This window comes from Scophthalmus maximus, chromosome 4, assembly GCF_022379125.1.
Source record: "Scophthalmus maximus strain ysfricsl-2021 chromosome 4, ASM2237912v1, whole genome shotgun sequence".
NCBI lineage: Eukaryota > Metazoa > Chordata > Actinopteri > Pleuronectiformes > Scophthalmidae > Scophthalmus > Scophthalmus maximus.
This window is the reverse complement of record NC_061518.1, coordinates 16,218,934-16,239,230: the sequence shown is the minus strand read 5'-3', so window position 1 is coordinate 16,239,230 and position 20,297 is coordinate 16,218,934. Positions and strand designations below refer to the sequence as shown.

General features: G+C 42.9%; 1 protein-coding gene across 4 annotated transcripts in view; it reads left to right on the top strand.

The window, feature by feature from the left end:
* The window catches only part of itsn2b (intersectin 2b), a 30,245-nt gene extending 9,991 nt beyond the window's left edge, over positions 1-20,254 (top strand). For 2 of the 4 annotated variants that reach the window (XM_035628620.2, XM_035628619.2), the window contains exons 6-40: positions 108-359; positions 826-928; positions 1,085-1,221; positions 2,135-2,198; positions 2,757-2,894; positions 3,063-3,151; positions 3,649-3,911; positions 4,038-4,187; positions 4,283-4,423; positions 4,581-4,668; positions 4,996-5,135; positions 6,724-6,860; positions 6,994-7,808; positions 7,902-8,023; positions 8,133-8,414; positions 8,533-8,726; positions 9,334-9,389; positions 9,853-10,019; positions 10,155-10,185; positions 10,310-10,431; positions 10,700-10,796; positions 10,950-11,144; positions 14,292-14,413; positions 14,586-14,692; positions 14,832-15,015; positions 15,415-15,513; positions 15,653-15,736; positions 15,836-15,919; positions 16,119-16,181; positions 16,552-16,701; positions 16,848-16,966; positions 17,074-17,156; positions 17,239-17,322; positions 17,707-17,880; positions 18,164-20,254. In XM_035628620.2, the coding sequence (XP_035484513.2) occupies positions 108-359; positions 826-928; positions 1,085-1,221; positions 2,135-2,198; positions 2,757-2,894; positions 3,063-3,151; positions 3,649-3,911; positions 4,038-4,187; positions 4,283-4,423; positions 4,581-4,668; positions 4,996-5,135; positions 6,724-6,860; positions 6,994-7,808; positions 7,902-8,023; positions 8,133-8,414; positions 8,533-8,726; positions 9,334-9,389; positions 9,853-10,019; positions 10,155-10,185; positions 10,310-10,431; positions 10,700-10,796; positions 10,950-11,144; positions 14,292-14,413; positions 14,586-14,692; positions 14,832-15,015; positions 15,415-15,513; positions 15,653-15,736; positions 15,836-15,919; positions 16,119-16,181; positions 16,552-16,701; positions 16,848-16,966; positions 17,074-17,156; positions 17,239-17,322; positions 17,707-17,880; positions 18,164-18,312 (5,285 nt within the window). In that variant the 3' untranslated portion in view covers positions 18,313-20,254. Of the gene's footprint in view, positions 1-107; positions 360-825; positions 929-1,084; positions 1,222-2,134; positions 2,199-2,756; positions 2,895-3,062; positions 3,152-3,648; positions 3,912-4,037; positions 4,188-4,282; positions 4,424-4,580; positions 4,669-4,995; positions 5,136-6,723; positions 6,861-6,993; positions 7,809-7,901; positions 8,024-8,132; positions 8,415-8,532; positions 8,727-9,333; positions 9,390-9,852; positions 10,020-10,154; positions 10,186-10,309; positions 10,432-10,699; positions 10,797-10,949; positions 11,145-14,291; positions 14,414-14,585; positions 14,693-14,831; positions 15,016-15,414; positions 15,514-15,652; positions 15,737-15,835; positions 15,920-16,118; positions 16,182-16,551; positions 16,702-16,823; positions 16,967-17,073; positions 17,157-17,238; positions 17,323-17,706; positions 17,881-18,163 lie in introns of those variants that run through there. The other 2 variants (XM_035628621.2, XM_035628622.2) reach the window with 2 other exon arrangements.
* The last annotated feature ends 43 nt before the right edge of the window (positions 20,255-20,297 follow it).

Here is a 20,297-nt window from a genome sequence, read left to right as displayed (position 1 = left end):
TTTTTTGACTGCAATAGCGTACACACACATGTCTCATTTTGCGATTTTAAATAGCTTTTGACTTCTTTGTAATCCAATGGGTATGTGTTTTTGTGTTTGTGTCCTAGGTATTGTTTCTATGCCTAACATGTCCATGATGCCTCGGACAAACCTTGCCATGTTGACCCCTATCTCCATGGCAACCCCTGGACTCTCACCCATGACAGGCCTCAGCCCTTTAGTTCCTACAGCAACCGGCCTGAGCCCCCTCATGGTCTCCACCAACACCCGGCCCCTGATGCCCACTATGGGAAATGCCACACTGCCAAATGGCAGCATGGGAATTCTCCATCCACTCACAACTGGACCTTTGGCAACTGGTACATGTGATACTCATGTTTATCTCTCTACCTCTTTTTTTTCTCTGCTGTTGTGTATCTGTCACTGTTATGAGAAAAGTGATCAGGTGTGATTAAATACATTAATTATCACTTGCTTGATGCTCTTTCAGTTTCTTGCAGTCCTCTGAGAGTAAATATTATATATTTGCAGCAGAGGGGGGACGATGAAATATTTCTACAGTTTTGAGGGGGAAACGGGATAAATGAACCGTCTGGTTCTGCAGTGTCAGGGATCTCTGTCTCATTTCCATACAAATAGCCACTCTGACCTTAACAAGGTTACAGCAGGGATTGCATGACAGTATTACTGAGGCTGTGCTGGGCTCCCATCCGCTCACTGAAAAGTATAAATGTTGTTAGGAAAATATGTTGTGGTGAGATGTTAAGAGGTGTGAATAAAATGACTTAATTCTGTAGAAATGACGTTTGTGCATTGTGTTTTCAGGCCTTCCTCTATCTGCGTCCGCTTACTCCTCTCCATTAGGAATGTCCTCTTCTCCAGCTGGTATAAACAAGGCCTCGTCACTGCTGGACCTGGGATCTATCAGGTAAAACACACACTCACCTGTACAACAATGTGTAAGAAACACAAATCCCTTTAGCACAATCAGCATCTTGTTTGTCTTGGTAGTCTCTTTAAATGCACAACCACACAACGATTCCCCTGAAGCTTGTTGTGTTTTGCTTGTATGTTTGTCTTTCAGCTCTGCCTCTTCATCCCCTTCTGTGATGTCGCCCATGGCTGCTGTTCCCAGTGACTGGGCCGTGCCACATGCCTCTAGACTGAAATACAGACAGCAGTTCAACGGCCTGGACAAACAGATGACTGGATACCTTACTGGTACGGTGTGTGTGTGTGTGTGTGTGTGTGTGTGTGTGTGTGTGTGTGTGTGTGTGTGTGTGTGTGTGTGTGTGTGTGTGTGTGTGTGTGTGTGTGTGTGTGTGTGTGTGTGTGTGTGTGTGTGTGTGTGTGTGTGTGTGTGTGTGTGTGTGTGTGTGTGTGTGTGTGTGTGTGTGTGTGCGCAGTGTAGGTTATTCAAAACTTAACTATGCGTGAAATGCAGGCGTGGATGATTTCATTATGGTAGCCGCCCTCTTTGTTTTTTTCACTGTGAATAGACTCTAAAGAAGTGGAGACTGTGTCTGCACCAGCTGCGGGTGTGTTCAGACACAGCGACTGTTTCTCAACACACACACACACACACACAGCAATGCCGTTGTCATACTACAAACCTCGCTGGACCTGTTCTCTTGAAGTAGCATGATGTAACCAAATGACAGTTTTGTACACGCTTGTGCACACATTTTCACACAAAATTATATCAGGCAAGTCATTTATTTATCCATTTTAGTTTTTTTGAGCTCTAAGACAAACGCCTTTGTAGATGACACCCCTCCACACACCTTAGACAAGATCTGCCTGTTACATAATCCTGAGGCTATTTGTCGTTCATACTGTCACAGTCCTTCATTCATCATCATCTGTTCCATTCTGGTTAAATGAATGATGGTTAAAAAGGTTCTAGTTTCCCACTCAACACTTTTACACTTTTATCAATGTCAGGTAAACCTAAAATCAGTCTGTAGTGATGCACATCCCTGCCCTCTATGTACACCTGGCACATTTTTACATTTTGTTTGGGAGTAAATCAGCACATACCATACTGGTTCTTACAAATGCCCTCTGCCCACCTCCACCCACCCACACATCTGTCCTATACAGTTGTTCTGATTTTTGTCCCTTTTGTTGACAGGTCAGCAGGTGAGAGGTGCCATGTCAACCACAATGCTGACTCAGACACAGCTGGCCTCCATCTGGTGAGTATATATACATGTGTGCGTGTGCGTGTGCGTGTGCGTGTGTGTGTGTTAAAGAGCTAGAAGTATAAAACTCCATTGCATTATAGCTGGTATGTCAATAGGTTGTTGTTTGTCAAGGAAATATTACGTATCTGTAAACATTTTTTTGTTTTGACAAATCGTGGCGATTCTGAATTTATGTTAGTGGTAAATACAAGGAAAAAACTTGGTTATTTTAAAATGTTGTTAAAAGTAGTTAAGTAGTTAATTAAAAAGGAAGTTAATCTTTGTGACATCATCAGTTTGTTTATATATGTCAGTTACAGTTGTGTGCCTTCATTTAGTATAAGCTGTGCAAGGCTGCAGCTAATGATGTGTGTTCTCTAAACCTTGTGCCACGTTCTCCAGACTGCACACATCCGTTGAGATCAGAATCCAAAAGTAGCTTAGAAGGAAATGTTATTATTCTGAAGACTTTTGTTGTATTACAGGTTTTTAACTCTCTTGTATGTAAATTAAAAGTAATATTGTCAGTGTGAATTGTATTGGTCTCTTCAATTTCTAACTCCTCTGCAGGACTTTAGCAGATGTGGATAAGGATGGCAAGCTGAAAGCCGAGGAGTTTATCCTGGCAATGCATCTGGTAGACATGGCGAAGAGCGGCCAACCACTGCCGCTAACGCTGCCAACTGAGCTAGTACCACCCTCACAAAGGTATGGGGCACAAAGGACTCACTTCAACAAGAAAAAAAAGTGTTACGAAATGAGTTATTTAAACATATAAGTACAGTCAACATGGACCACATAAAAGTGAACATTATTCATATTTGAACACTGTACACTAATTATGTGTATTCAAGAAATTTATTTTAACCATTGCAGGGGTGCAGTCAATGGATCCAGCTCTTCTCTCTACGCATCTCTGACTGATGACTTTGACGTAGAGCCTCCACAGAAAACCAGGACCAACTGTCAGTACTCACACTTCAACACAACAAAGCCAGAGTAGCCTCATTGAACTGCAGGCACCATGTTAGAGCTTGTTGTCATAATCTTCATCACTAAGAACTAAAATAAATTCAAGGCTGAAACAATACCTAGTAACACACAACACAGATCACCGGGTAGGTCACAAAAGTAGTTGTTGCAGCTTGATTTAAAGCATGCTGTATAAATATTGGGTTTACGTCTAAATGCTTTTCAATCCCCAAACCTCCTTAACATCAATAATAATCTTATAAGCCTAATTATGATGTGATAGCAGAGTTTGGTCTAGTGAGTTTCAGTTAAATCCATTTTCTGTTTAAACTTTCCAACCTACCATTTAAGCTGAAATAAGTAATCATGATTTATACGTTTTTTTAAACAGAGTATGGTATATACTGTACTTACACACAAACAGAGAATTTTACTGCATACACCTAACCAAAATTAAAAAACAAAACACCTGTCAACTGTCCATATTCAGTGTCGTTTGAGGATAAATTCAAAGCCAACCTGGAGCGAGGGAACGCAGAACTGGAGAAAAGACGACTGACATTGCTGGAGGCCGAGAGGAGGGAGCAGGAGCGGCATGCTCAAAAGGAGAGAGAGGAGCGAGAGAAGAGAGAGAGGGAGGCTCGGGAGGCTGAGGAGAGGAGGAGGAAAGAAGAGGAGAGGAGGCTGGAGCGACTGAGGGAGCTCGAGAGGCAGAAAGAAGAAGAGCGACAGAGAGAGATAGAGAGAAAAGAGGTAGGGGAACATGATGGTACTGTATGAACAAGTGTGAAAATGTCCACCTTTTAATAGTAGAAATGTTTGTTCACACTTGTTTGTTTATGTGTTTACTTAAGTGTTTTTTGTGTCTGTTCATTCTAGGCTGCACAACGGGAGCTTGAGCGCCAGAGGAAGGAGGAGTGGGAGAGAAGGAGGCGAGGAGAACTCCAGATAAAGAAGGTGCAGGAGCAGGATGATATCATCAGACTGAAAGCTAAGAAGAGGAGTCTGGAGATGGAGCTGGAGGCTGTGGTGAGTGGCGAAGAGACAGTCTGTCAATGTATAAGACACTTACACTGTCATCTCTTCCATCATGAAATTTATCTCATGTCTCTCGGTCTCCTCAGGGCAACAAGCATCGTCAAATCTCAGACCGGCTGCGTGACATTCAGAATAAGAAGAAGCTTCAGAAGACAGAGCTGGATCTGACCAATCAAAGGAAAGAGACACGCCAGCAAGACATTAACAACGTGCACAGACAGCTAGAGGTGTGTGTGTGTGACACTGTTTTATTTTCATATATGTTTCATTAATGGTTGTCTGATCTTTGCCTTCTTGAGAAAAGGTTGTATTAGTGTGTTAGCCCAAGTATTTTCCCCCAGTGACGCATTTCTTGTTGCCTGTGATGCATTTCCTCCTGGACAGGAGTTGCAGAGGAAGTTGTCCCAGTTGACTCCGGAGCAGAAGAGACTCACTGAGAAACTGAGAAACATGGCTCTGAATAACATGCCAGGTTAGTGCTGATGGATGAATGTGAAGAGCTCAAGAACAGCAGAGAGTAGATGTTACATAAAAGAACACAGTAGTCATTTTACAGTAAATTATGAAAATGTATGTCAATACAGAATATTATGTCATACATTTATCTTTCCTTGTGTATGTATACATTCATTTTTACTCATGTATGAATGAAAATGTGAAAAAGAGATTTTACCTCTGTAAACCTCCTTTTCTCTCTAGATATGGTATTGACTGTGGGAAGCAAACATAGCTGTTGTCATAACATTATTTTGCACTACTGAGATTCTTACTTGTTTGACTGATTTACATGTGTTTGTAGTGTCGTCTATGTCTACCCTGAAGGTGAGCGTTTCTGAGAAAAAAGGGACATGTATGAAAATGCGAGAGCAGCTGAACGCTCTGGAGAAGGAGACTGCTGCCAAACTGACTGAGATGGACCGGTATAATAAAGACATGCAGGTAGGAATTGACTGCTAGAAACTTAATATTATTAAATGTTTTATAACAACATTTCACATTTCACACAGAGTCTGTTTTAATCGTGAATTACATGGAGCATGTCTATGTGTATGCAGGTCCTTTAAACGTTCTTTGAATGTCTTTAATTATAACAACTTAAATAAAGGGCTAAATTACTTCTCTCTCCAGTTGTTAGTGATGTTGCAAAATGATGATGATCAGCAAGTGACCGCAATCTCAATTAACTGCACACTTAATTATTGAAATTATATAGGGAGTATTGAATAAATTAATGAGGTCGTGATTTTTGCCACTGCAAGTCAAACAGCAGGGATCTGTCCCCGTCGCGTCTGATGTAATTCTGCTTATACAATGGTATTAGGTTTTACTTGTTTGTCACAATCTCCACCATTAGACAAGATTTATTGTCACCACTTTAAAAAATGGAACAAATGTATTTTGACTCAGTAAAATGTACAAACTCCGCAGTCTTGTCTCTTCCCAAAGCTTCAGACGTTCACATTTCAGTCCAGTTCAGTCCAGAACTGTGTCCAGAACTTTATAGTCCCACAAGGGGAAAATCAGCTTTCAGCAGAGCGCAGGTAAAAACAAAACACTGACCGTGAGCACATTTTAGAACCATTAGATCAGTTAGAGAAAGGGGTTGGAGTCGTGTGAGCTACACCTCCACAGTAGTATTGATTTGAACAGCTTGCAGAAGGGCAGTGTCATTTACTTTGTTTAGCTTGATTCATCATCAGCACAACTGTCAAGCAGCCATACTCCTTCTTCAATAAGTATCAGTCGCTACAAATGGAATAAATTGCTGACTGATCATTACCATGTGAGTGCAGTCTTTTTCAAACAACAAAACGTGAACATGATGCCGGCAAGGTGTGAAGCTTTAATACCAACCAACTGAACTTCTAACACCTTTATGTCTTAATACTAAATACCGATTACTGCTGCTTAGCCCTTATGCCTCTTTTCTCTCGTCCTTCTCCTCCTTCAATCATCTCCTTCATAACTCTCTTTGTCTTTTGCTCCTTTCTTCTGCACTTCTCTTCCTTCCTCCTTTGGAAATTCCCTGCCCATCCCTATACTGGATCCTCTTCCTCTCTTTCCTCTCACCTATCTCATGTCCCTTCTTCATCCTGACTTCACAGTATGTGGGTACGGACGACTCTATGCTTCAGGCTGTCTTCTGTCTGCTGGCCTGCCTCCGTAACCTCTTCCACCTTCTTAAGGTTTCAGCTTTAGGTCTCTTTGTTGTTCTCTGTCTTTTCTATTGTTCTTTGCTCTGCTCATATTTCTCAATCAATCACCTCTCATTTCTGTGCTGTTGTAGCTTCGCCAGCTCTCCCTCATAATTTTGCATTGTGTCTTTTTTTCCCCTCTTACATCTTCTGATAGTTTTGCTAGATTTTTGGCCATCTCATGTGCTTGCTATGTGTTTGTGCATGCTTTGTGTGTTTGTGTAGCCATGAGCCCATTATATCTCCCAAGTCAGCTCATTCTTAAATTCTGCCACTTTGTTGTCTCACTCACTCCGCTTGTAAATGTGTGTATTTCATTTTGTTTGTATCAGGAACTGGGAGAGAGCCAGAGAAAGCAGCAGCTAGCATTAGGGAAACTACGGAGCATCAAGGAGGACAAACGGTGTGAACTGATCCGAAGGAAGGAGCAGGAAGAGGAGAGGAAACGACAGGAGGAGGAAGCTCAGAGGTATTTTGCTTAAACACAGATTTAGTTAAAAAAGGATGGTAGATAATCCACATGAAACAAAACAAAAAAATGTACATTACAACTTGATATACAAATTATTACAATATCTTCAATGTTTACTTCCCACTCTCAGACGTATTAAGATGGAAAAGGAGCGTCAGTGGCAGGAGAAGCTGAGGAGGGATGAAGAGGAGCGTCAGAGGAGGCTTCAGGAGGAGAGAGAAGCCAAACAGAGGGAGGAGGAGGAGAAAGAGAAACAGGCTCTCATCCGGTCTGCAAAAGAGCAGGCCGAGCGAGAGCTCAGAGCAAAAGAGGAGGCAGAGCGGAAGAGAAGAGAGGAGGAGAGAAGGAAAAGAGAAGAGGAGGAGAAGAAGAAAAGGGAAGAGGACGAGCGTCAGAGGCTGGTGGAGAGACGCAGGCAGGAGGAGGAGAGGAGAAAGCTGGAGGAAGAGAGGAGACTGCTAGAGGAAGAGAGGAGGAAACTGGAGGAAGAGCGGAAGAGAGAAGAGAAAAGAAAGAAAGAAGACGAAGAGAGGAAGAAGTTAGAAGAGGAAAGGAGAGAGGGGGAGCGCAGGAGGGAGAAGGAGGAGGAGGAGAGGAGGAGACAGAGGGCGGCCGAGGCTGCCGTCCGAGATGCAGAGGAGAGGAGAAAGCGAGAGGAGGAGGAGAGAAGGAAGAAAGAGGAGGAGGACAGGAGAAAGAGAGATGAAGAGAGGAGAAGGCTTCAGCAGGAGCAGGAGGAGGAGAGGAGGAGGCGCGAGGATGAAAGAAAGAGGGTGGAAGAGGAGAGGAAGAGAAAGGGGGAGGCAGAGGACAGGAGGAAAGCAGAGGAGGAGAGAAAGAGGAAGGAGGAGGCATCTCGTCAGCAGCAGCAGCCAAGTGGAGGAGGGAAGCTGGATATTCAGGAGAAACTGACGTCTCTGCTGAGAGGACTGGAGGAGAGGAAAGGTAACACGCAGTTAGTGTCTTCCTGCTGTCAGTGTCTATGAAAAACACTTTTGATTTGAATGACATTGTGATTTTTGTGTTGTGCTTCTTCAGGTGGTCAACCCAGGGCCACACATCACAGGAAGTCAGCCGCTCTCACATCCTTCAAAGTGCTCTACCCATTCACTGCACGAAACAACGAGGAGCTCAGCCTCAATGCGGATGATATCATTGAGGTGAGAATGACAATGATGTCTCAAATGGGCTCGACAAAAACTTTCTCTTTCTTTCGTTCCTCTCCTTCCGCACTTACCTTCATCTCTCTTTCCTGTTTCCTTCTGTCAGGTTGATGAGACGACAGAGCGGGAGGAGGGTTGGCTGTGTGGCAGCAAACAAGGGAAGATGGGTTGGTTCCCAGAGAGCTACGTCGAGAGAGTGGCCCTCTCAAAAACTTCTAATAATACTGTTGTGGCTCCTCCTCCTCCTGCTGCTGCTGCTGCTGCAAGTAAAGTCCCACTCCAGTCACAACTGTCCAATGCCCTTGAGGCTGCCAAGGCAGCAGGCACGAAGTCTGCCTTCACACCAACACACTCTCCAAACCTTGCACCCTTGGAGACACAAGGACAGGTGAGGGGTTTGCGGAGTCACCTCATCTACAACCCTTTTATTACCATGGTATTATTGTCTGCACACAAACACTTCAAGATGATCACTGTGCTGTGCTTTGTGTCAATGCTTCTGTTAGCAGGTGGTGGGTAACCTGCTTGCCCAGGCCCTGTGTTCGTGGACGGCCAAGACAGACAACCATCTGAACTTCAACAAGGACGATGTCATTCAGGTGCTGGAGCAGCAGGAGAACTGGTGGCTTGGAGAGCTGAACGGTGAAAGGGGCTGGTTCCCCAAGACATATGTGACGCCGCTGGGAGAAGAGAGCTCAGAGTAAGTTTGCTTCCCATGATTTAACTAGTGGGACGACAGCGGCTTCGTCCCTTATCAACGTTTTTAAATCTTCCTGTTAAAAAGATTTCACCAGCAATGTCAAAGTCAGACAAGTGATGAAGGGCCAATTAATGTTTCTGCTGGCAAAATGCAAGCACAGACTTGTGACTCAAACACGCACAGCCGTGTATTCCCTTTCTTTCAGTTTCCAAGTTAAGTAACACACCTAATCATGCACATGCGTTTGTTCGTTTATTTCTTCGGGACTCAAATAGGTTGATAGTTTGAAACTTTAAGCTACACACCAGTTCGGTCAGACAAAATTTCTTCTTTTTTACATTACAAAACAATTGTAATGACAGCACAAAACAGAAGGGGGAACTAGACAACAACGAGAATAAAAACAATAACATCAACAACAGAGTAAAAAGCGGGTTAGAAACAGTAAAAGTAATAAAAACGGTTAAAATATAATGGTTGGGTTCGATTATTTTATTATAGTACATGTACATGTGTGCACGTGTGTGTGCAGATGTGAACACATCATGAACATCCCAGGATGCTTTAAATTGCTGCCTAATGTAATGTTTTGCCTTCTGTGTTACAGCATGAAGAGCTCCCCTCCTGATGTGTCAGAGTCAGGTGACAACCTGCAGCTTGAAGGTGCACTAAGACATTATCTCCACCTTCCTTTGAAATATTGTCCTAATGCAACTCAGTTAATACACACTCACACTGTATGTTGCTGTTTGCCTAGCTATTATTTTAACATTTTTACGATGATTGCCACGTGATCAAGCACACGTGGCATTTATGTTAGTTTCATCTTGACATTGAGTTGTTTTTCATGATAAAGTTCACAGTCAAATCTGTATTTCCTGTTGAAATACATCAATTTCTTGTTTATCCACTATGTCTGCCTGTAAAGATGAAATCCCTATTTTTGAGAGACAGACAGGCGAGAAGAAACCTTTATAAAATATTTTGTCATATAACATTTAACCACACAATCTGTGTTGTCAAAGGAGGTGAACAGCAGTCATCCTGGTCTAGTTGAAACCACTCACCAAACTGCATTTTTTGTATTCTTTTTTAGTTTTTGCTCATGTGTCCTTTTCCTCTCCAGAATATGAGGCGTTGTATACATACGAGTCTCCGGAGCCTGGAGATTTGACATTTAGCGAAGGAGATGTGATCTTGGTGAGCAAGAGAGACGGAGAGTGGTGGAACGGCTCTATCGGCGACCGCACAGGCTTGTTCCCAAGCAACTATGTCAAACCCAAAGAGACCGATGTAAGGACGAGTATAACACTCAGTGATGAACTAGTTTCACTCCCTGTATTTTTGTGTAGTGCTCTCAAATATTTTAAATGATGATATATTATGAATTCTGTTGAAATTACGGATTTACAATTTCTATTGTTTCAGACATCGAGCACATCTGGAAAGAAGAAGCCAGGTAAGCACACCATATTGTAATTTGTTTCAATGAAACCTCGGCCTCTGATTCAAATGTTAGAACACAACTCCTGTTTTTGCATTTTGCTGTGATGTTAAATATTAATTGTGTTTTGTGTGCACAGAGATTGGCCAAGTGATCAGGGCCCACTCCTCTACTGGCCCCGCGCAGCTGAATCTGGAAAATGGCCAGCTCATACTTGTCCTTGGCAAGAATGCCTCTGGCTGGTGGATTGGAGAACTGCAGGTCAGTGTTTTTACTGCTGACCAGACCTGTGTGTTTTGGTCTACAGTCCTGTACAGGTGGTGCCCAGAGAGGGTCTGTGATTCAGCTTATCTGCCCTCAACTCTGCTGCCAGCTGTGGCACCACATCAGAGTACCAGCCAGAAGCACTTTTAAACATTGTTCAAATGAGCTGTGGTTCCCAACCTCGTGACATTGTGACCTTGGCCAGCATCAATGCTTTCTGGTCAAAGCCTCATTATCCATGTTTGTTTGTGTTTTCTGACTCTAGGCCCGTGGTAAAAAGCGACAAAAGGGCTGGTTTCCTGCTACTCATGTCAAAATATTGGGATCCAACAGCGGCAAGTCCACCCCAGCTCCTCTGCCAGGTAACACACACACACACACACGCACACTTCTACAAGTCAGGTAACTGTGAAGAGAAACCACATCCACTACATTTTCTACAACTGTGACGTGATAAAATAGTCAGATTAGGAAAACAACACACACTCACACACACACACTCTGTCCTCCCTCAGTCTGTCTGGTGATTGCCGTATACGACTACAGCGCTGCCAACAAGGACGAAATGAGCTTCTCTAAAGGTCAGCTGATCAACGTTCTAGACAAGAACAACCCTGACTGGTGGAAAGGAGAGATCAACGGGGTTACTGGCCTGTTCCCCACCAACTATGTTAAGATGACCACGGTGGAATGTGACCCAAGCCAGCAGTGTAAGAAAATCTCTTAAACATCTTCTTTTTTTTCCTCATGTCTCTACATTGAAGAAATATGGATGTGACTAACTCTTGATTGTTATCGAGCTGTTGATCAATGCAATCACCATCTGCCATCACTGATATTCACTGACATCCACCCATCGCTTCATCTTTTTATCCCTTCGTCTCACTGCCTATTTCACCTTTTTTTCCCTGTTTCCTCCCCTTCCCATCTGTATTTATCTTTCCCTCTTCATTCCTCGGCTTCTGTCTCTTTCTCCTTCTAGGGTGGTAGACAGTCCTCTTCCTCCTCCACCTCCTCTTCCTCTACTCCTCCTGACTTCAGAGAGACCCACTATTACACTACTCTCTGAGGGGGCAGTATCTGGACTCCCTATTAACTAACTGCACTTGTGTGTGTGTGCGTGTGCGCGTGCGTGCCTGCGTGCGTGCAAGAAAGAAATGCAACTTGGTGCTGTAGATGAAGCAGGACCTGAAAACTTTATTTCCATCGCCCCCTGAGCTTTTCTTGCTTATTCTGTCAGCTGTTGAAGCCTTGATGCCTTTTGTTGTGAACTGACGGGGAAGAAAAGTGAAAGTGTTAGTGAGAGAGAGATAATGGGTCTCTCTGTGGCTTCACCCTCTCCTTTCCTTTCATAACCCTTCATTAGACACTTATTGTCCTCCTCATTCCTTCAATATGTCTCCTTCTTACTTTTCTTATATCGTATCCTTGCTACTTTTTGTTTAATGATTTTCATTCTAACCCCTCCCCTCTATCTCGGGAATTTAGCTCACAAAGAGCCCACTATTTGTCTCAGACGTCTCCTTTTTCTCTAAAAGGGTTTGTACAAATATTGAACAAACCCTCAAGTCTGAGGGTGATTTGAGAAATTCTCAACACTCCTGCATTTTTTCTTTAAAAATGGCTGAAGAAAAAGTCATGAAGTGTGACCTGCCATATTCATAAAATAAATATCTGGTAAAAAATGTATCAAATAAAACATAATGAACAGTAATTTTGCTCAGGATTAAGGTTGAAACTTAAGTACACAGCCTGCTAAAATGATAGGTTTTAGCATAAAAATTCTAAATACTTAGCCTTTTCACCTTATCTGAACCTTTTGCACGTAGCCCCTTGATTTTCTGCCTTTGAAAACCAGTTAAATTTCACTTAGACAGAAAATGTTACATGCATTTTGTCCTCTATATTTGAAAGCCATAAGTGGGTCGGCTGTTTTCACTAACGGTGACGTACAGACGTAGTTTTGAAGTGAGATGAAACGATTCTTGCCATGTGGCTAACTAGCCATTGACAGACACAAGCTTTGGCTCTGCTGCACCTGTTATTAACTAAATGCCTTTTGGCTGCCGTGAATGTTTTTGTTTGTGCAGAAAGTGAATGCATGTTACACTTTGGAAGAAAGAAATGGCAGTAATCATTACTGTGAGGATTGGGGATTTATTTCTTCAGTTCAATGAGTAGCAAACAAATCTATGCAAGCTTCACATGAGGTACTGTCACTCCTGTCTGATGAATACTGAGGTACACACACATCAAGCACATGAACAATTAAACTATACAGTGTGACGAATGCTGATGCAAGCAAACACAAACTGCTACTAATGGGTTTGCATTATTATCTTTCATTTTAATTCTGAGATAACATCACTCAGTTTATCACAAACCTCACTTTGATTTCAAGTGAAAAGCTGCGCAAGTAAGAGTTCATAGCAGCAAAGTCTGCAGGCACAACAAGACGATATATAGAAAGTTTGTGGTACAAGATGGTGAAACTATTTTTAAAGATGTACCCATTATATGATAATATATTTTGTTTCTGAAATAAAACATACAAAAATAAAGATTGGTTTTGGGTCACAAAAGTGTTTTATTATTTGTATGTCTTTGGTCAGCTCTACACTGTGTGTGTGTGTGTGTGTGTGTGTGTGTGTGTGTGTGTGTGTGTGTGTGTGTGTGTGTGTGTGTGTGTGTGTGTGTGTGTGTGTGTGTGTGTGTGTGTGTGTGTGTGTGTGTGTGTGTGTGTGTGTGTGTGTGTGTGTGTGTGTGTGTGTGTGTGTGTGTGTGTGTGTGTGGTGTGTGTGTGTGTGTGTGTTCGTTCAGTGTTTATAGTGACAACACAATGATTGCGATTAAGATTAACTGATTTGTGACCAACCCAGAGAGATGCAGTGTCCCATCAATTTGTTTTGTCAAAATTAGAAGCCTCTTTTATTTTATTTTCATAGAATAAGATACTTCCTGTTTCCTCAAGCAGCTACAGCCCCTTAGTGCATCTTAGTCTCAAAGGATTGCTTCTCAGACAATTTGGATTTGTTTCTCTCCTCCGGTTGTTTGGCTTTACAAAGTTACAGTATAAGTTCTCTATCTGCAATATTGGCTAAATAATTGCTTTATTAGGTTTCGGAACTGGATATAATGGTGTGGGCTTATTTCAGGGGTAGACATTGTGGAGAAAAAGGGGAAAAAGCGAAAGAGTATGTAACATGCACTATAGTGGTGAGAGAGAATGAAAGAAGAAATCTCCCTTCCTGTTTTGGGACAAACAGACTTGTTCTCAGAGATGTTTTAATCTGACACCAGAAGTGAGAAGATAACGGCGAAGAAAGAGAACGAGACAAACAAGAAAAGAGTTTGGACTTTGTGACAGCCAGACAACTTGAAATACTCCGGGAGACAGAACTGGAGTCATAGCAATGACGTTACAGAGCAGATTTCACTTTTTAAACCTTTGGGATGAGGGTGAACGAAGAGAGGTCGGGGAGGGGGAGGGGGAGGGGGAGGGGGAGAACCAGTCTGTTTCTATCGGACCCCCACAATGTGCTAATGTGCACCGTGTATCAGGTGAGTGTACGTGTGTTGGTGTGTGTGTGCTGCTCCATCCCCGCTCGTCTTCTTCTGTCTTCCCTTTTGTCATCTTCTCTCTGATAGCTTGTGACATAAGAAATACAGTATGAACAGTTAAAAGCAGCTTCTGTTTTTTCCCCCATGCCAGAACATCCAGCAGGAGGCAGTAAAAAAAACGTGCTGAAGTGTTGCAGTGGTGTAAAGCAGTGTGGTTTTGTTGAAGTAGGTGCACTGGTTGGATTTTTTGTACAGGTAATACAAACCCCCCCTTGTGTGTTCTTCCTCTTGTGCAGGGTGTGCAGACCTGAACAGCCTGGACTCGCTTAGCCCCCAGGAGAAGAAGAGACAGGGTTACATCCATGAGCTGATACAGACGGAGGAGAGATACGTGGAAGACTTGAATATAGTGCTGGAGGTAATGCACACACACACGTCCTGCTGAACAACTGCTGTGTCGACCAGATAGAGTTACATGCTGTGCCCCTACTTCTTATTTTATCAGAATGAGATGTGTCAGGGTGTCTTCAAGTTATCCCGATCACGTCCCTGACAGTGTGTGGAAATCTGTTGTTTGTGTCTGTGTGTAGGTTTTCCACAGGCCTATGTCTGAGTCGGGCCGGCTGAATGAAGCAGAGATGTCCATGATCTTTGTCAACTGGAAAGAACTACTGGCCTGCAACACCAAACTTCTCAAGTAAATAGCACATGAGAGAGGGGATGGGATCTAGAAGGAACATCAAGTCTATTTTACCGTTGTGTGTACGTTTGATTCTGACTGTGCAAACATACAGAGATGCTTGTGTCTATATATGTACATCAATGTGCTTTTGCAGGGCCCTACGTGTTCGTAAGAAGACGGGTGGGGACAACATGCCGGTGCAGATGATTGGAGATATCCTGGCCGCGGAGTTGTCCCACATGCAGCCTTACATCCGTTTCTGCTCCTGCCAGATCAACGGAGCCACACTGCTCCAGAATCGCACCGACAACGAGCCGGACTTCAAGAACTTCCTCAAGGTAGGAAGGGGAGTGAGGAGTGAGCAGGACTGGTGGAAAAAAAAACTCTTAACATGAGGGACAAGGAATGTGGAGTCATGGCAAAGATGGAGAAAGATGGAAGTTTATCATATTTTAACCACACAAAGGCAAATCTACTAATTCCAGTTTTTAATTGATAACCTTCTTAGTTTGGGTTTTGTCTCTAATGCCCATTTATCATTTCCAACTTCTGGAAAGAAGAAGCTGTGTCCTCTCTTCGTTTGGTTTTCAGATTTGTCCCTAAATTCATTTGTGTTTAGTGATTTAGAAGTGTGACATCTGACTTCCTGAAATCTGCAAACTCTCTGTAGTCATAAACATGAAAGTGGAAACAATATTCTTAATGTGTTCGCTATTATTGTCTGTTATTTCCATCAGAAAATCGCAACAGACTACAGGTGCAAGGGAATGCCGCTGTCCAGCTTCCTGCTGAAGCCCATGCAGAGGATCACACGCTACCCACTGCACATGAAAAACGTAGGCCATCGTGTTCATGAACGCATCTGTGTTTTAACTCCTCCTGACTTTCCTGTGTGTGATGAGGGGGGGAAAATTGTCTTTTTTGTGTGTTTAATTAACTTGTCTGCGTGTTTACTTGCATGTGCGCGTGTTTTAGATCCTGGAGTGCACTGCAGAGGGCCACGCTGACTGCGATCCTCTGAGAGAGGCTCTGGAGAAGGCGGAGGAACTCTGTCAACAGGTTAATTTCTTCACTGAAACACTAACACATGACCTTATTCTGGATGAAAAGTATCTTTCACTTTTTAATCTGAATGATGTTTCTGGTTAACCTGACCAGGTTAACGAGGGTGTGAGAGAGAAGGAGAACTCCGACAGACTGGAATGGATTCAGAGCCACGTACAGTGTGATGGTGTTGTGGAGGTATTAAGCCTAAGTCACCAACAGCTCACCATGAATCAAGTTGATCTCTTATGAATTCAGTTCATTCAATTATTACTAGCTTGATTACCAAATAACTTTGGATATAGAGAGTCTGCATTACACACAGAAACCATTATCCATAATGCCCAATTCTAAAGATCATATGGAAATCCTTAAATTGTTTACTTTTTTCCCACAGAACCTGGTCTTTAACTCTCTCACCAACTGTTTAGGCCCCAGGAAACTGCTCCACAGCGGTAAGGTGAGTAACACCGAAACATTTCTGAAATGTTGAGAACAGCCAGTGAGACTGTTCATTATAAACAGAAATCAAAAAATTCAGTCGGGCACCAGGAAAAACCAGGGAAGAGACAGATGAGCAGAAACTGCCTGGATCTCAGGCAGTGATGACATGTCACCAACAACATATTGTCATAAAAAAAAAACGTATGCATGCTCAAAAGCATAATATCTCTCCTTCAAACTTTTGCCGATGGTGAACAGTTGACAATGATTCTGCCATCATCCCTGATCAGTTGAAAAGGAAGGGGAGAGGACGCTCACTGTCTCGTGATATGGTATTGTTGACGAAACCCTAACTTTGTGTGGTGTGTTTCACACTTTCTTTCTAGATGCACAAGGCAAAGAGCAACAAGGAACTGTGGGCTTTCCTCTTCAACGACTTCCTGCTCCTGACTTATGCGGCTAAACAGTTCACTACCTCTGGGCCTGATAAACTGTTCAGCACCAGGACCAATGCACAGCTCAAGATGTACAAGCCAGTAAGACACACACACACTTCAATTGAGGCTGCATGAGACTTCATTATTCTTTATTCATAATTTTATTTAAACATTGTGCATTTTCCATCTTATTTGTGTTTATGTGTTTCCATGCATGACAGTGTGCGGTCTTCTGTTTCCTGTAGCCTGTGTTGTTAAATGAAGTTCTGGTGAAGCTGCCAGATCCTTCCAGTGACGAGCCCCTTTTCCACATCTCACACATTGATAGAGTCTACATACTCAGGACTGACAACATCAATGAACGGTAGCAGCGCACACATGCTTTTACACACACACACACACACACACACACACACACACAGATAGATGTGTGTCCGGTGGCCTGTGTATTTACTCTGTTTGTGATTTCAGGACGGCGTGGGTTCAGAAGATCAAGGCCGCGTCTGAAGAATTTATTGAGACGGAAAAGAGAAAAAGGGAAAAGGCCTATCAAGGTTTGTCATGACACTCGCACCAATGTACTATTGCCAACAAACATGATGATACCTCAGATTAAGTGTGTGTTTGTGTTTGCAGCTCGATCTGTGAAGTCCAGTGGAATTGGCAGACTCCTCGTCACCATCTTAGAAGCCACTGAGCTCAAGGCGGGAAAACCCAACGGTGAGCTTGAATAGACTCCTGCTACAGAAAAGTCCTTACAGTTCAGTGGATTGAAAAACACGCTTTTGGAATCATCCAGTGTTCAATCCAGGCTGCACACGTCTCTGCATGGACATCTAGTGAAGCTAAAATAAAGCCACTTAAAAAACACAATAAAGTCAGTCATGTTATCTTTGTCATTGCATTTTCCTCAGTTCACTTTCAGTCAGAGGTTCTTTATCTTTTTTCCATAATGCAGAATTTACATGTCTGATGTCTAACGTGTAATTTCTTCTTTACTGTCCTCTTCCCTTTACTCCTTTTCTTTACCGCCCATCACCATCCTCTCCCCACCCCTCGCCTCCCTCACCTCCCTGCTCAACCTGTCTCCCCTCCCTCCTCCAGGTAAAAGTAACCCTTACTGTGAAGTGACCATGGGAGCTCAGATCTTCACGTCCAGAACGCTCAACGACACTCTGAACCCCAAGTGGAACTTCAACTGTCAGTTTCACATCAGAGACATCTACCAGGACGTCCTCTGCATCACCATCTTTGAAAGAGACCAGTTTTCACCAGATGGTCAGTTACCTGCCATTTTTCTTCTCTCACTCGCTCGGCCCACATCCCCTCAGTAACTCCCACTAATTTCTCTGTAAATCTGCATAATGTGATTAGAACAATTCTAACTGCCCAATGAACAACTCACATTTCTAACTTGCAATTTGGTTTTTGGAATAAGTAGAAAGATTTAACACTGACAGATTTGAAATCTGTGTGGAATTATAAAATGTACATTTTCTACCCAATATTTGTCCATTGTTGATCATGTGCTCCTTTTTATATTTCTTTTTTGTCCTTTCAGACTTCCTGGGTCGGACAGAGGTTCCCGTAGCAACCATAAGGAAGGAGTTGGAGAACAAGGGACCGGTGACACGTCGTCTTCTACTGCACGAGGTTCCTACGGGGGAAGTGTGGGTCCGCCTCGACCTGCAGCTCTTCAGCGGCAAATAGTCAAGTAGAATGGACTGAAATAAGAAACCACATCTTCTATCAAGGCATCCAAATCAGGGAGCGTTAACCAAAAACAGAAAAGCTGCTCTTTTGTCACGTACACAAATGGGACGGTTCCCATATCAAACAAAACACCTGACCTGTGTTTCACACAACAGCCTTAATATTTTAATGATAACCAGCACTAAATATAATACCTCCTTATATGTTGTCTGAGTCCTTTGCCTAATAATGACATCAGATGCTAAAGGAAGCTCAGGCAGTGCAGGAGTTTGCACATTCACAATATTTACACTGAGGGAGTTAAAAAGGTGGTTTATACGGTGGAGACGCTGTGTGTCATGAAGCTGAGTCCTTGGCTCTAACAATTCATAATCTTCAGAGGAAGTTAGAACTATTAGCAATAGAAGTGAATATAAAGGTTCTTCTTCTCCTCTAGAATCTCACAGCTCTTTGTCTCAGTCGGTTCAAGTATTCAGTCACTGACACAGTTTACCAAGTAGACCAAGGCTTTTTTTAATTAGAATGACTATGGACTTATGATCGCTCATCACAAGCTGTATGTTTTCAGTGGCATTAAGGGCGTCACCAGCAGTAGATGGCAGATGCTGCACAGCGACGTGATGCTTTGGACATGCTTGTTCGTCAGCAGCTTTGGTCTGGAGTCAGTTTACTACTGTAGATGAAAAAGCTCAGGATACGTAGTTCTGAGCTTAGTCACTGTAATTAATGAACACTTTGTCTTTGTGTGTGTGTGTGTGTGTGTCTTTGTATTGTAGAGATGCTTCACAAACATTTAAGATACAGAAACATACACATGTTTATCTGAGGGCTCTTGAGACGCTGCAGCTTTAGGAGTTGCCTTGTAACCTCGGGTCGGGTTCAGTGGGATTATTATCTCTTTAGGATAAATGTCTTTTTCTTTGCTTTTACTTCAGCCAAGGCCAAATAAAATTCTCCAAGTGTGTCTGCAGAGTAGCCTAGGTGATACAATGAGGGAGGTATATAAAAAGCTGTGTGAATTTATTTCCTGCTTTACTTTACTTGGTGTGGAGGATTTTAAGAATGTGTCAGTGTTTTGAGGTAACACGGACTGACGGTTTGGCATCACTAATGAACAGTATTTGCCCTGTTGTATTTATGTTCTTTACACTTTTACCCCGCTAGATTTTAAGTGTAATTCTCCAGTCGCCGCCTCACTGACAGCAACACTGTCCTTCTGTGACGCCTCAAAATGCTGCCCCATACAAACATCTGCAATTGAACCTTTACAAGGCTATGGTGTGTAAAAGCTGTATATTTATGTTGTAGGTTGACTTTTGGGTGTCTTCTGCCTTGTTTTTACTCTTTCGCTCTATGCATCCAGTTTCCTTTCTAACTCTGAGCGCACGCTGGTGTTCTGAATATTAACGAAAAAAGTGTCGTATTTATTTCTTAATTTATGCGTGTGTGACTATCCAAAGGTCTAAAGCAGCGTCGCCTGCTGCGTCATCTTGGATAATCAGTTGGTATCCACTGGGTTTGTTTTGAAAATGTGCGACATGTTCATCTTCTGCGGTTGAGTTTTACAATAAGCAGACTAGGTCCCTGGTCATTTTGTTAGGCCTGCTGTTTTGTGCTCGTTTGTCTCATTCAATCAGCAAATCTGTTTTTAATCTTGTATTCATTTGGATGTTTTCAGGAAATTGGGGAAAATGTGCAAAGAGACTGGACTACCTTCTTAGTCTGTGTAGGGGTGTTAAAGTTTGCCTTTTGTTTTACTTTCCGCTGCCGTCTGCATTGACTGCTGCTGCGCTAACTGAGTTCATGGCCTCTAACTCAGACTGCCTGTTGACAGCCTGGAGTCTGTAACCTGCTGTGTGTGCTCACTTTGGCCTCTAGGTGGCACTCTCTGATCCAGGGTTTCTTAAGTCAAATTAAAGACATTAAAAAGTGAACAAACTGTCGAATTATTGGCTGGTTAAAAAAACCCACCTTCTGCTGCA